Source organism: Acomys minous (genome assembly GCF_964271855.1).
Source record: "Acomys minous genome assembly, chromosome: 3".
Taxonomy (NCBI): Eukaryota; Metazoa; Chordata; class Mammalia; order Rodentia; family Muridae; genus Acomys; species Acomys minous.
In genome coordinates, this window is record NC_140485.1 from 51,990,851 (window position 1) to 52,007,111 (window position 16,261).

Genomic DNA, 16,261 nt, shown 5'->3' on the forward strand with positions numbered 1-16,261 from the left:
TCAAGGACAACCAGAGCTACATAATAAAGAGATTCTACCGCCAATAAGATAAAATTAATTTTTAAAATGATTTTTAAACAAAGTAGGCAGTTTTACTTAATTTAGGGTCACAGTGTAAGCTACTTGGTAATCTTTGTGATTAAAAGGCAAAGTGGTATGCAAAGCAGACAAAGCCCCTGTGATACAGGAAGTAAGAATAAATTCTCCCATTGTTGTACACTAGCCTGTTGAGCATGGCTGCATTCTTATGTTCTCATAATGACAGTTTAAAATATTTTCTTGACTTCATGTCTTCCATTCAGTTGAAACTTCTCTGTCCAGCTTTATGATATTTCTGATCACTGTCAAAGAATAATTTTGCTTGTTCAGGTGTGGTGTGTGGTTCCCATTGCTGAGCTCACTTGCCTGGAACATGTTCGGTCACATTATCTGTAGACAGACGTTCATTTTAGTTGCCTCCTTGCTCATGGAGTTCTCCAGTAGGCCAGGAGTGCTAGCCTTCTAAAGTGTGTGCCTGCTGCCTTTTCTAGGATGTGAATCTACTCTTGAGGCACAACTGAAGTCTTAGTAGAATGGAGCTTACAGCATTTGCCTCCACATGCAAAGCCGTATTCTGGCTTTGATCCTCAGAACACACACACAGTTAATAAAAATGTAAAAGCTAAGGTAACTTGAAACATTGGCAATTAAAATGCTGAATTATCCTTTAGGATGAAGCTCGACAAACAGAAGAAACTTGGGTGGAATCCTGTATGCTAGCCATAGTTACATTGAGTAAAGATCAAAAGAAAACGATAAACACAAAGAGAGAGCAGGCTCTAATAATGTGTTTTAAAACTCATAGGTAGAGAGGCAGGCGGATCACTGTGAGTTCGATCCCAGCCTGGTCTACAAAGTGAGTCCAGGACAGCCAAGGCTACACATAAAAACCCTATCTCGAAAAAAGCCAAAACAAAACAAAACAAAACAAAACAAAAAAATCTCATAGGTAGCTGAACAACTGAAGGCAGCTCCATTCTTTGAATTAAAACTGAAATTTTATTGTTTGGATTCCTTTGAGAAGCTAGAAAACATGCTTAGTGCACCTTTCATACTCAGAAAATAATTCAGGAAAAAATGTAAAGGTTAGTTTTTGATACTCTATTGGTACAAAGCTAGTATTTCTATGCATTAGTTTCCTAAATGTGTTGACCCTTAAAATTATTTTCATGGATTGAGTGTATAGCTCAGGAATATGTAAATCCTTGTGTCTTATGCCTGAGAGGAAGGAAAGGGGCAGGGAGGAAGCATAAATCATGTCATAACCTTAAATATAAACAAGAAATACAGGAGAGAGGCCTGCTAAAGGTTACGGCACCTACAGTCACTGCAGCTGCCACTGACATATTAACCGCTTAGCAACAGCTGGTGGTTTTCTCAAAGCTGATCCTTATGCGCAATTTAAGATATTGTGCATATATCACTAATTTAAAGGCCTATATTTTTTTGTTGCTGATTCTGTATTAATAAGCATGTTAAACTAAGTATATCTATCCTAACATTGTCAACCCTGGATATGTTGTCAAGGGCACTAAATATGATAATCTCGTTTTAAGTGATTTGCATACCAACCCATGAATGACTGAGTCAGACTCCATTGTATTTAGAGAAAGTACTGACTAAACGGGAGAAGTCTAGTTAGTTTCTGTCTCAGAATTGAATTCTTCTTCCTTGTGAAAAAGAGAGATTCATCAGAAAATCCCCTCGTAAGCAATAATGGCAAAAAAGTTTTAAAATGGACCGCAAAATTGAACTAAAGGTATTTTTTCAATACACCAAGTTATGGATCAGAAATGTTAATACCAGCCTTTATTGCTGCAGTGAGGAAGTCTGAAGTTCACCCAAGAGGTTTGATTTCATTTGCCTGTGATAAACAGCCTAGATAACATCAGTATTCTTCACTGGAAAGTCCTCTGAGCTAATTCCTCTTGGTCGTCTTTTCCTGTGTGCCTTCATGTGCACCAAAATATGTACTGTGCTCAGTCAGTATATATGTGAGTAACCACAGCTTTGTGACAGCTCTAGGGAGCTCGTACGGGCTGAAAGAATGAAAAAGCTGAGTACTAGTTCTGTAGATGGTGAGGTCTCAACAAAAGAACACTGCCTGTGTGTCACATATGAAAGGGCAGTCTCATTGTCCAAAACAGTTGATAGTTTAAGATACTTCTCTCTATATGAGACCAGAGCTGGTTTTGTTGCAGTGTTAATTCTTTAGTAAATAAAAACCTTTTTATAGTTTTATTCTTTGATAGTGACAGGCATCAAAATTAAAACTAACAAGTATGATTGTCCTAACATTGTCACTTTGAAACAACTTTGCTAATGAGAAGCAGTTAATCAAACTGGTACTTTGCTGTTTGCCTCTGTAACTGTTGCCCTGGTTTAATGGACAGAGTGGGTTTGAAGACAGTGGCAGAACACCGCTTCAGCTTTTCTAAAGCCTGCTGTTTTCAGAGCTACAAGCTGTATTCGTCTGTTTGCTGAACCATGAAGTCCTGAGCAAGACCTAAACCACTGTTCGCTTTTTCGTAGAGCAGAGAGGAGCCTTAAGGGGAAGTAGAGGAGGCCGAGGTTGGGGAACACGAGGAAATCGTAGTCGAGGAAGACTCTACTGAGTGCAACATCACATTCTTCAGCATTGTCATGAGCTTAATATTCTTAAATCTACTACTCATTGGATTGCCGGGGATGTCCCTTTAAAAGGACTGCTGCCTTCAGCTGAAAACGTAATGTTCTTTCTACCTTTGTATGTATGATCTACTTTTGTAAAAGACCATGGTTGTGTCTAAGGCAAAACCACAACACTATTTTTGAATGCTTTGTCTGCAGTCTTGACTTATTTTCACAGTATCCTCATTATCCAGACTTCATCTTGTGAATCTTGCTTTTACACATCTTGGTAATTTGTTGTTATTGAGAACTGGGTCTAATGGAAAAATTCAGTCTAGCTTATGATCTGTTAAAGATCATCACTTTTGAAAGGTTACTTACTTTTCTCCCCATTCTGTTGCAGTTTTTTTGCCCAATACACAGAGAAGAGTAACCTTTTGCTTTCATTGATTTTTTTTTTTTTTAACAAAGCTGCTAGGCGGTGTTGTAGCATTCCTTCCAAGACTCAGAAATTAAACACCAGCTTTTTACAATGTACAAGTGATGTTAGGTTTTAAAAAGAAGTAAGTTGCTTTGCATTGCTTCCTTCACTCTTCTCCATATTTGGGGAGACAGCTTTTGAACACAGGGTCTTATTATTTGAATAGGAGTACATGTGCATAATACACGTACAGACATAAGCATATGTTGTGTGTATATATGCATGATACAGAACTTGAGTGTATAACAAATCAATATTTTAAATTCTAGGAATGGATCGTCTGACACAGTGATTATCTATCCCTTTGAGACTAAATCCATTCTGACTTGGTATCTAGCTTTTTACTCCATTTGGGACGAATTTGAGTCAGTTTACTTACCAGACCATTATTGTTTGAAACTGAAAACAAAGGCTTTCTTTTAGAGACAAATTTAAAGACCCTTATTGGTGTAATACAGGCACATCTGGTGTACATACAAATTCCCACAGGATGTGATAGTGTAATTTAGGATTTGGAGACTTAATAACCAGGGCTACCCAGGAAAGTGACTTGATGACATACTACCATAAGAGTTACTCACTCAGTTTGCTTTTGCCACTTTCAAAATTTAACTTCTCAGGTTACTAATGAGATTATTGTGTACATTAGCCAATAGTCTTTAGAGTAAAACAACAGATGGGAGGTTTGTGGAGTGTCTGATGTCGGGCATTTTTAGTACCCCAGACCCTTTGTTCTTCATTTGAATGTTTCACATATTTTTTGTTCAACAGTTAACCTTCCTTCTCCCAAGTCTGCTATTCAAATAAGATATTCAGATGGCCTTTCTGTAGTTTGTTGTTGTTTTTGGTTTTTTGAGGTTTTGATTCCTACACAGGTGTCTTCATTAGCATCATTTCTACACTGGGAAAAAAGCAAACCCCTTTGTGAGAATTACTGCACATTCTTATGGCGAAACTATTTCTAAAAGTCTAGAATGATACAAGTGAGCACAAGAAGTTGGTCAGCTTTACTATGGAGTGCTGGCAATAATCTCTGAACATTCCACAAGACTGAGCTGAACCTAGGCTTCCTTGGGATCTGAACAGACATCAGAACATGAGATTGCCAGCTGAAAACTGTGACCATCTACTATGGACCTCAGAGATAGATGAGCCATGGCCTAAAGCCATTTCAAGTGCAAAAGTGAATTGGACTATAGCAATATGAATTTGAACACAGTGTAATTTTTCCTGTCTTTTGTCTGAGTGTATTTGTAAACTCAGCAGAAGTAACAACCTCATGTCTAATGCAGAGCTTACTGCATTTGGTCCCTCATCCCTTTGCTTCCCTGACCTGGCCTAGGCAGTAGTGCATAACTTAGTGTTCTTTTTGCTCCAGATATTTGAATGGAAATCTTCATGCCATGAATCTGTTTTTTCTTCTGCAAGACACCTGTTTATCCCCTTGTTTAAATGTAAATGTTCCCTTATGCTTTTGAAATAAATTTCCTTTTGTAATTTTGTTTTGTGTCTTAATGTGTTATAATTATAACAGGATTCTTGGATATTATTAGCATTTATTAGTTGCTTCTCATGGCAAACTGTTAGATCTTAAATACAAAGATAAAAAAACAGTGCTCTGTCGTCAAGGTCACCGCAAACCATCTGTTAGAATATAATTTTATAATCTAGAAAAGAGTCAGGGTTTGCTTGTTCGTTTGTATGTCCAAATAGCATCAGAGCTGAAGGCCAGAGGTGAAGTATGGCGTCCCATGGCTATAATCCCATTAGAGAATGGAGCTGGTAGGATCACTAGTTCTTGTGTGGGCTACATAGTGAGACCCTCTCCCAAGGTTTAATAAGGTGGAAGAAAATACCAGCTTAGGTTCAGTGGCACACACCTGTAATCCTAGCACGCAGGAGCCTGGGGCAGAAGGATCGCAAATTTGGGGCAAATCTGAGCTTAAATGATCTATTACAAATAAAAACTGGAGCCACCAAGATGGCTCAGCAGATAATAGAGCATGCTGCCAAGCCTAACAATGTAATTTTCAATCCCCTGCATCCACATGGAAAGAGAGAACTGGCTCATGAGAGTTGCCCTGTGACACCACCCCCCCGCGTGCACACACACACACACACACACACACACACACTCACTCACTAAATGTAATAAAAAAACCTACATCAAATTCTTACTAAATCATCCTGAAGTCTGTCCCAGCTATGAGATTGCAAAGTACAGTACTGCTCTTGCAGAGAACCCCAATTTAATTCTCAACATTCACAATAGGCATTTATACCTGTAACTGTAGCTCCAGGAGACGAAACACCTGTGCCTCCACAGCAGCCACCTATGTTCATGTGCACGTACCCACATGCAGAGATGCATTAATACAATTTTAATAGATAAATCTTTTAAACAAGTCTATATTGGAAGGTCAAGTTGCTATATATTACATTAAGAACTGACTCACAGTGTGAGATACTGGCAGTTCTCCCAAGTGCATGTAGTATGAAGGAGGGGTGCAAAATCAGTGCTTAGAACAGGATTTTTGTTTTGTTTTTGTTTTTCAAGACAAGGTTTCTCTGTGTAGCATTAGCTTTCCTGAACTCAAGAGATCTGCCTGCTGCTGCCTATCGAGTGCTGGGAGTAAAGGCATGTGCCATGATTGCCTGGCTAGAACAGGAATGTAAAAAGTGACATGAGACATGACTATCTGGACATAGAAACTCAGGAGATTTTGTGGGTGTGGGGGACAGGGGTCATGGTTTAAATACAAAGGCTCATAGGTTGAGGGCTTGGTCTCCAATACAGTATTCAGAGGAGGGCTTTGGGGAAGTGATTGAATCTTGAGGGCACTGGCCTAATACATGGCTTAGTCTACCGAGTGAACTTGGAAGATGGAAAAATAACAGGTCTATCTTCTTGCTAGCCTCTTTGTATCTCTTCATTTGCTTCTCGGCCTTCCGTCACATCCTCTGCCTCACCACCATCCAGCAGTGAGCTGAAAGCCCTGCACTTGGGAAAAAAAAAAACCAATTATGTCCTCCCTTTAAAGTGCTTTTCTCATGCAATTTATTACAGTGAAGAGAAAAAAAATAGCATATTTAGGTTGGGATTTGTAGTTGTTATACTCACTTCAAATGGGAAAGCTACTTGTGAGAGGAATTGAAAAGCCTAGCTAAAAACTAAATATGACTGCTGAGGAAGATCAAAGAATATTAGCATAAGACATTACTCGAGTTAAAGAATTTTAGGACAGGCCCCCTACATGGCCTTGGTTTACCCAGCTTTTCCTAATCCTGATTGTGCTTCCGAACAAGTAAATAATGCACTGACCTAAGATCAGAACAGAAGCCTGAACCTCTTTGAAAAACCTGCATTATGTCCTTGTTGTTTCTAGAGTAGCATGTTCTACATGTTTCTGCTCAGTGATACCAGTTACACCCAGAGTACAAAACCGAGAGTGAGTGCTTTGGGGATCTTGCAGATGTAGTACAACATAGGATGTTCCCGTCTGCCCTGGGCAGCCTTCCTGACCTTGGAGGAAACATTTGATTGGCTAAGCTATGTTTGCTGCCTACCTGTATTCTATTTCTTTTTCCTAGTTTGACTGTGTATTGTGTCTCACTATACTAGACCTTGGAGACCAAAGGAGAACCTTTGGAGAAACGACTCGAGTTTTATGCTCAAAATGTAGAAAATAGTATCACAAAGTAGTGTGGTATGTCATTAGTGCTACATTCAGAAGTGGCAGAAACTTGACATCTTCATACACTAGGATTTGAATTGTACCTTAAATGAAAGAAAAGGGACACAAAGACTAGAACAGGATAAGCAAACGCTCTTCTCTGTATTGGAGATATGTAAAGAAGGAATGGTGTTCATACACAGATGTCCTCATACACTGAACATAGACAACTTTTATTTTTATTTATATTTTAATAAGACAGATTTAAAAGGATCCACCAGACTATGGAAGGCACATGTAGCTATGTCACTCCTGAGAGTCTGTTATTTGGCCAAAGGAATTTTTGCAAATGTCATTATGGTCACAAGCTAATTTGAGGTTAATCAATAGGGAGTAGATTATTCACTTGGATAATCTCATCATAGAAATACTTTAAATCTAGCCTAGAGATACATGACATAAGTCAGAATTTCAAGCAATGCAGACATTCTCTTGGGGGGGGGGGCTTAAAAGTAACTGCCACGTTGAGCGGGCTACCTAGTTAGAAACAATTAGGTGTTTTGCATTAATGGCCAGTCAGCATCCAGCAAGATGCCAGTTGTTTGAGACTAGAAAACCCGACCAGGCGAAACAAGACTTGTGTTTTATGGAAACTGAAATAATGGTTAAAGCTGCTACCATGCAAAAAGTAGATACATATGCATGGTGTGTGTGTGTGTGTGTGTGTGTGTGTGTGTGTGAGATTGTGTGCCACATGTATACAAGAGGATCCCCGAGAGCTGGAGTTACAGGTGGTGTTGAGCCCAGCATTGGTTCCCTGGAAGAGCAGGAAGTGCTGTGTAGCCCTGAGCCATCGCTTCAGCCCCAAGCTACACCTTTTTAATAAAACGAATGTTCATTACATCAGTACTTTAAGAATAGTGCCCTGGGAGCTGGACCTGATGGTTCATGCCTATAATACCAGCGTCAGGAGGCTGACAAAGGAGTTGAAGGCCTGCCTGGGCAGAGTAATAAATTCCAGGCAACTTGGACTGCATACCAGGACTACATTTCAAAATAAAAACTAAACTGCTCTCAGAAGAATTAAGAAAAAACAATGCCATGGTTTCTGTTCCTATAGTATGAGGCAGACATTTGTTTTCCTGCAACACACCTATGAAGGGAGGTGGCAGGACACTGTTCTCATCCTTTTTCTTTTTCTTTTTTTTTTTTTTTACATTTTTAAAAATTATTTTATTCTTGTTACATCTCAATGGTTATCCCATCCCTTGTATCCTCCCATTCTTCCCCCCCCCCCCCCATTTACCCCTTATTCCCCTCCCCTATGACTGTTCCTGAGGGGGATTACCTCCCCCTGTATAAAAAAAGCATAACAAATTTCAATACAAAATGTTCTGCCATACTAGTAAGCAGCCACAAATATCTCTAAGACTGGAACGTAAGCTAGTTAGCTTACCAAATTGACAGTGAGCCTCTAACTTTAATATGCAAATCAACCACCTGAGACTGACTCAGCAGGGCTGGGGTGGGGGTGGGGGAAAGACACAAGTGCTGAAAACTTGCTTTAATACAGTCCTAGGAGATAACAACACTTGGGCTCTACACCTAGGTCTTTAGATAAGACTGGAGCTGCCCACCAAAGTCCACTAGACAGGTACTGCTGTTAAGGCCCAGAAATCTGGCTACACCAGATGTAATCGATCTGCAAGTACACATCATTTTCCAAATTTAGGAAGAAAACAAAGCATCTACACCGATCAAATATGCAGATCTTGAACTGCTATTTTGTATTTGGTATGTTAAGTAGAGCTATTTTTTTATTTCATGTGACAGGCCTTACAGAAGGAGTGTACCGCTTGACACTCCATTACGAGATTTATAAAAACGCCTCTCTTAGTACGAAAGCATACCTTTTATTGCACTACCAGAAACAAGAATACTTACTTTTAAAAAAGACCACCACCACCACCCAGTCTTCTCACTTCTACACAAACTCCACCTAGTCTATTATTATTATCTCCCCTCTGGTTCCCACGCTTGGAGATCATACATCCTATAGGAAAAATAACTTAAAAAGCAGTTTCCAGCTCTGAGGTGTGGCAGGATCCGCTGCCACAACCAAGGATGAAGTGACTGGTAGTGACTCCGCAGCACTACGCGGGCTCCTCCTACTGCTCCAGAGGCGACCTCCCCAAGATGGCGGACGGCAAGGAGTAGCTTCCGCTTCCGGTGTGAGCTGCCCGGCCGGGGGGGCAAGATGGCGGCGGCAGTAGGGGTCCGCGGCCGGTTCGAGCGGCTCCTTCGCTCCGGCCCAGCTTGGCTTCTCAGCCTTTCCGCTATGCTGAGCATGATGACTCGAGGGGCCTTGGCCACTACGCACTGGGTCGTCACGGAGGACGGGAAGATCCAACAGCAGGTAGCGGCCAGGGAGCCCCCCTATATCCATGCCCCGTGAGGGGATCCCCGAGCCGGGCCACGGTGTGGCTCCTCGCAGCCCCGCCCCCAGCTTGCCTTCCCACGGTCCTGGCGGGCGAGCCAAAGCCTCCTGCGCTCCGATCTGTCACCGTAGCCTCCCCTCGGGTCTCCTTGCCCTGGGTCCGGCTTGGGGAACTTCTCAGCCTTCCATGGTGGGGCCGCGCGCCGTCCCGGAACCCTGGGGGAATCGAGACTTGAGCTCGGGGAATAGGAATTGCACATCCATCATTAGTTCTACCTTTGGAGCCTCTGGGCGGGGACCCGCGTGCCACCACCTCTCCCTGAGGAAGTAGAAAGCAGGTGGCAGTGCCGGGGAATGCGCGAGTCCCAAGCAGATGAGACAACCAGGGTAGCTTTAGCGAATGGATCTCTAAATGCGATTCCTCCAGTCTCCTTTCCCACTTGGTGGGATTTGTTTCAGGATGTGGTGGTTTTAGGCTGTGCCGTTAACCAGGTCATTAGGGGCTCGTTAAAGGCAATCCAATCTTGCTCCTTCCCAAGGAATGCCAGAGGATGCCTCTGGTGGCGTTGCCTGCATCATTCAGTTCTTAAGTGCCCTCATTTCCCGGTGTATTTTACATTGCTTTTTACCTAGTTCCTGTGACCCAGCCCGACACTCAGCCTATGCAGTTTACTAGATTTCTGTTTGCTTGAACTGATTTCTCAGAGGAGAGACCGCTTTTCTTATATAACTTTTTGATGCCTGCATTTGCGTTTATACTGCTGATGCTTACAGAGTACGTGCGCGCGCGCGTGTGCGCGTGCTCTACCACAGAATCTTGTAAACTTAATGACTTCTGGCCCTTGACAAAAATCAGAAAATTTCCAGCAGACATTTTAAAAAGAGAAGTGTGTACCACATGCAATTGAAGCATACTGACTCTAATGTTTTAACCAAAGCCGTGAGAAAGTATTGATCCTTTGGCTTAGCTGTAGCGTTATAAGGTTTATTTTTGTTTAAGGTGAGACATTTAACTGTGTGGTAAATCTAAACAAATATAATTTTAAAGAGTCAACTCCTGCCTTTCCATTATACTGTTTCCTCGGGTATATTTATATCTGACTCCCGTTTTAAAAGGTTTCTTTTTCATGGCTATTAAATTTGAGCTTAATTTTTATGAAATTTCGCGCTGAGGCTTAAAAATGCTGTCAGAAACCCAAGAAAATACAGTCAGGCTGTCTTTTTGACATAAGATTAGAAATCCTGTATCCATCCTCATTGTTTTCATCGTTTGTTTGGCGTTGGTGGTTTTCCCTGAGGCCCTCATGAAGGGAGACATGGAATTAAGTCACTTATGCTGCAATTTGGGGAGCCCTTCTCCTATTGGCTCTTTTGCTATATTGTTTCTGGCCGCAGCTATTTATACTCTGTGACATTGACTTCTCCTTCCCATTTTGGTGTCCTGCCACTCAGCTGAAAAAGTAATCCATCTGAAAAGTGAAGGCTAATTAATGGAGATAGATTATTTATATGCTGAATATTGCAACGAGAAAGTCAAATCGGATTTGGTTTTGTTCTTTAACAAATGGCTCCTTCTGCACTTTGGATCTCTGTCTTAGAGGGGAGTATAGGGGCATTAGTAACTTCCCTCAGAGAAGGGCCAAATCTTCTGAACTTCCGCCAAGCCATCTCCTCAGTGAGTAACGAGACATAAAGATAAGAAAGCAAGTCTTTTTTACTTGTGTCCATTTTTAATGGCCCTTCTCATTGGCTTTTCCAATTCTTCACTGCATATTAACAGGTGCAGCATTGAGTTCTGGCAGCCATGAATTTTATTGTATAAGAAACCTGTCTCGAAGTGAGAAGGAAATGAAAGGTGGGGGGGGGGGGGGCGGGGAGAGAGGGACTTGCAATCTGGGTGCTGTGGTACACACCTGTAATTCCCAGCACTTGGGGAGGCAGAGGCAGAGGCAGGCAGATCTCTATGAGTTCCAGGCTAGCCTGGTCTATAAATCAAGTCTAGGACAGCCAAGGCTACACAGAGTAACCCTGTCTCTAAAAAGAAAACAAAATAAATAAAGTTGCAGACAACAACGTAACAACTGGAGGGTAGGGGATTTAATCTAAGAGGAAATAAGTACAAGTAAATCAAATAGGAATTGGATATGGTGAGCAGCATTTGGGTTGGACTCTAGTGACCACATAACTTCTGTGTCCTTTCTTGGCAATAAACTGAATTCAGGCAAAATATAATAAGCATAGTTTAGATTGCAGTCAGTGGTCACCTTTAGGTATATACTTTACATCAGTTTAGGGCTACTGTAGTTCTGTTTGTAAATTCAGAAACATAGGATTCAGTTAATATATAGTATCCTAAGTGACATATCTAATTCCTGCTTCTCAATGCTTGGTTCTGTTACTCGGTGGAGAGCAATTTTAAAATAACCTAACTTCACAAAGGAGATATGGGCAAACTGGCAGAAAAAAATCTTAGAAAATTAGACTGGTAAATGTCCTTTTGATTATTTGAATTCAGATATTTAAACTTTTTAAAATTGTATGTCATTATTTTCCCACAGCAAAATGAATCATTTTTCCCCAGCAGATGTGGAGATGTTTATATGAATTTTAAAAATCAGAACTGAAGCCAACTGTGGTGGCACACAAGTTTAATCCCAGCACTCACTGGGGAGACAGAGGCAGGTGAATCTCTCAGTTTGAAGCCATCCTAGCTTACTTATATAGCAAGTACCAGGCCAAATGCTGTCTCTCAGAGAAAGAAATCAGAATTGCCCAAGTGTACATTTAAATAGGGGCATTTCCGTTATTGTAGTTAGTCTTAAGGACAGCATGGAGTCTTTACCAGGAGAAATGCATATTCGTTGGATTTTTATATCTTAAGTCTTTACAGACCCTAACTATAGAAACCCACCGGTTCTATGCAGGCACAGAAACCCTCTGTCCTCGGGTGGGGTGAAGGGAGCTTCACTCAGACAGATCTACATCCCTGCAAGCAGCTTCTTAGTGAAAGCTGGGCTTGCTGCTGCCAACAGCGCCTGTCCAGAGAAGGCCATGGAAAATCAGTGTTTCGGCTAAGAAGCATACCTCCTACCACTGAATCCCAAGAATGTAGTCTAAGGAATCCTGGAGCTGGGGTGTGAAGAGAATGTTCCATTTGCTATGGGTGTTTTTTTTTTTTTCTTCCCTACTACAGACAGAAAAGGGTTAAGGGAAAAGGCTGTCTACCATTGTGAGCGTTTTCCTTAGGTTTGGGTTCTGGGATGCCTCTTTATCATTCATTGGCCCCATACCTGGAAACCAGAAAGACCATCTGTCTTGATTTTCTTTCTTGCTGCTGTGGTAAAAATACAAACACACCTTAAGGGAGAAAATGTTTACTTTGCTCACTATTCCAAGTTACATACAGTCTATTATAGGAAAATGGGGAGAGGTCAGGGTAGCAGCGGCAACTCACGTCACACCATAGAGAGCAATGAGTTACCTATATGTGCCAGTGGTCAGCTCACTTTCTCCACTTTTATACAGTCCAGGCCACAAGCCCAGGAAGTAGTGGTGCCCACAGTGAGTGGGTCTTCCCATCTCAGTTAACAAAATCAGAGCAATTCCCCCAAGGCATGGCCACTGGCTAATTAAATCTAGGTAACCTGTTATTGGGACTCCCTTCCCAGTGGTTCTAGATTGAGTCAAAAATGGCAAAACTAATGATAACTTTTATCTAATTTTATTTAAGCAAGAGTCTTTAACTTGGAGTTGGTCTGTGAACTAGATGAGTGTGTTTTATTAACCAATTAGCATGAGGCTCTACCATGTAATTAGGCCCCCCCCCAAAAAACATCATCCTTAGGTGTTGAAATGGAGTTGCATAGTTTGGTTCAGTGGTGCATATCTGTAATCCCAGCACTTGGGATGTGGAGGCAGGAGGGTCAGTAGTTGGTTATCCTTGACGATATAGCAAGGTTATGACCAGCCTGGGCTACACACACAGGAGCACAGATGCATGCGCACGCGCGCACGCGCGCGCACATACACACACACACACACACACACACACACACACACACACACACACACACTTCAGGTAGAGCCTATGTTCTATAGGCAGCTTCTTCATAATTAAAGCTGGAGCTGCTGCTAGTTTTCTTTGTAAATAAACTTCTAGACAATGTTTTCAAATATTTTTATTTTTAAATTTAAATGTAATTACATAATTTTTTCCTTCTTTCTCCAATCCTTCCCGTATAACCCTTTGCTCTTTTTCAAATTCATAGCCCCTATTTCTTTAAGTGTAGTTAAATGCTTTTGTTGTTCAGTTTTCATGTTCTTTGCTTCACTAATAATACAGCAGTTTTTCTTTTCCCTCCCTTCCTCCCATCCTTCCTTTTTATCATTTGTTTGTTTGTTAAGACAAGATTTCACGTAGCCTAGGCTTTCCTCAAAGTTACTATGTGACAGAGGCTGGCCTTGAGCTCCTTGATCATTCTTTCACCAACTCTTAAGTGTTGAGATTATAGGAATACTCATCAGGCCCAAGTTTTTTCTTTCTTTTTCTTTCTTTCTTTCTTTCTTTCTTTCTTTCTTTCTTTCTTTCTTTCTTTCTTTCTTTCTTTTTTTTCCCCCAAAGTGCCTGCTAATTCACTTGCAGTTGGAGATTAAATAAATTTGGGGATTAGCCGGCAACCCTTAGCATTCTCTAGCATTCTATTTCTTTAGTTGTTTTCATTTCTGATTGTTTGTTTGAGAAAGATTCTCCTGTAGCTCAAGCTAGCTTCAGACCCACCATGTAGGATGACTCTGAACTTTGTAATCCTGAGGTTACAGGCGTGTAACCTGTATGTATCATCTCAATATCTGATGAACTCTTGAGCTGGTCCAGCTGTTAGTGTGTGAGCTTGTTCAATCAAGAACTTGTGCTTCTAGCTCCAGGGACAATGCCTCTGGATAGTCTCACCTCAGAAATGGAAGTCTCAGCTTTCAGTAAGAATCACTGTTGCTACCCACTATCTCATAATGTTGTAGCATTTATTTTCTTGACCACTGTTTCCTTTTCCTCTAAAGTTAGAACCATCAAGCTTTAAATTAGGGGAAAAGAGTATTGTCCATTAAAGCATACATGATACATCTTAGTAGTCTCTAGTCATACATCTAATGAGGAGCATTTAGCAATGATAGTAATTATAAGCATGTTAATCTATAGCAGCATGCATTTTGTGCTGTATATTTTAAAGTGCATGAAAATCTTCTCATCACACCAATGAGTGGAGGAATAGAAGGAAACATAAGAGCAAATATGGGAATAATGAAGGCTCATCCAATTCATTTTCTTCCAATTTAGATTATTTCAGACAAATACTTTATAGTAAATGTAGATTAGGTGGAAGTGGGAGGTGAGGCGGCTCAGATAATCATGAGTTCATTTGGTGGTTGTGTGATCATTTGCCTCCAGTCAGGCAGATGTCTGGGGAGTACAGATGCTGTCCATTGCTCACAGTGAGGTCCCTGAGGGTGCTGATTCATGAAAGCACACTGGCTAGGTAACTTTCAGCAACTCTGGCCCAAAGAAGAGATATAGCACATGGAATTGACAAAGGCCAAAGTCCTGTGGCACTGCTCTTCAAGAGGTTAGAAGTGAATGGGCGACTTGGTTTTGGTATGATGGTAGGTGGTTTTTCCAATCCAAGAGGGGATGCACATGCCCAGTACATAGCTCAGTTCCAATGCTTTTAAGAAAGGAGATCACCTGGTGGATCCAGGATCCAGTTCAAATTCTTCCATAACTTCTAACTTACCCTTCCTTATCTCTAGCCTTTATCTGAGCACCTAACCCACACTCCAGAGCACCTTTCCATCCCCCATCTCTGTCTCTGTCTGTCTGTCTGTCTGTCTGTCTGTCTCTCTCTCTGTCTCTCTGTCTCTCTCTCTGTCTCTCTCTCTGTCTCTCTCTCTGTCTCTGTCTCTCTCTCTCTCTCTCTCTCTCTCTCTCTCTCTCTCTCTCTCTCTCTCTCTCTCTCACACACACACACACACACACACACACACACACACACACACTTTGCACTGTAGGGTGTTGTAAGCATCCGTAGGTATGCTGTGCTCTCCCTTGCTTCTGTCTTTTGTACATGTTCCTCTCAGGTTTTCTCATCTGACAAATTCAGACTTCACAACTTTTGTGTCATTTTCTTTCTTTGTGTTTCATAACATGTTATGTTGCTTTCTGAAAGCATTTACTAACTCATGCTCTGACCACTTACTTACCTTAGTGCCCTCCGGCCCGCTGCGTTGCTACAAAGAGGGCCTGGATACATCCTCCTCTACAACTGGAGCATCACCCAGGCAATACTGTATATCATTAACTGTTGACTGGCTGATCTATTGAGTGTGATAGGCGGTTCTGCCTCTTAGACGTTTACACTTGCCTGTATGAAGCTGGGGTTCACTAGTTTATCATCTGGAGGTGGCTGGGAGGAAGCTTTGGACTTGTGGAAATTTTTCAAAGGTTCGCGTAACCCATCAATCAGTCAGCCCTTAGCCTCACAGAAGGGGTGTGGGACAAATAAAGGGGCTGCCATCTCAGGGACCACTCTTGCCTGTCTGCTGTTGATCAGATTATGTTCTGCAAGAGGACATCATCCTCTCTGTCACTGATGTTAAACACAGAGGATCGGCTTCATTGCCCAGACATGTAAATATGTAGAGAAATGATGCGAAAAATGATGAACAAGAAAAGTAAAAGAGAAGAATGAGAAAGCCAAGCAGCAAAGACAGAGCTGACAGCCACACTGCTGAGCAGGGCTTTCAGTCAGCTGTGGGCCCAGCAGCTGTTGTAGTTTGGAGGCCACCCTGCTGGAAGTGAACAGAAGGCATGATGGCAGTGAGGACTGTGAGGGCTTGCCAGCAGGCCAAGTCAAAAAGTAGCACAGTTTTGCACTCCTGAATGTGGAGAGCAGTGCCTGTGTCTCAGTTATACTCTCTGATGCCAAAAGCTACAGCAACAGAAGCTCCTGTGGGCCTCTACAGCCGAGA

At 41.7% G+C, this 16,261-nt stretch overlaps 2 protein-coding genes and 1 long non-coding RNA gene across 6 annotated transcripts in view; 2 read left to right on the forward strand and 1 right to left on the reverse strand.

Moving 5' to 3' along the window:
* API5 (apoptosis inhibitor 5) overlaps positions 1–4,631 on the forward strand; it is a 24,171-nt gene extending 19,540 nt beyond the window's left edge. For 2 of the 3 annotated variants that reach the window (XM_084777155.1, XM_084777153.1), the window contains exon 14: positions 2,572–4,631. In XM_084777155.1, the coding sequence (XP_084633281.1) occupies positions 2,572–2,654 (83 nt within the window). In that variant the 3' untranslated portion in view covers positions 2,655–4,631. The remainder of the gene's footprint in view (positions 1–2,571) is intronic. The other variant, XM_084777154.1, reaches the window with a different exon arrangement.
* On the reverse strand, positions 3,902–8,837 carry LOC311594931. Its single transcript, XR_014778253.1, has 2 exons — positions 8,749–8,837; positions 3,902–6,131 (listed from the first exon to the last, which is right to left on the reverse strand). It is a non-coding gene; the product is annotated as an uncharacterized lncRNA (long non-coding RNA).
* A 95-nt stretch (positions 8,838–8,932) lies between these two features.
* The window catches only part of TTC17 (tetratricopeptide repeat domain 17), a 105,804-nt gene continuing 98,475 nt past the window's right edge, over positions 8,933–16,261 (forward strand). For both annotated transcript variants that reach the window (XM_084777151.1, XM_084777152.1), the window contains exon 1: positions 8,933–9,220. In XM_084777151.1, coding sequence (XP_084633277.1) covers positions 9,062–9,220 — 159 coding nt within the window. In that variant the 5' untranslated portion in view covers positions 8,933–9,061. The remainder of the gene's footprint in view (positions 9,221–16,261) is intronic.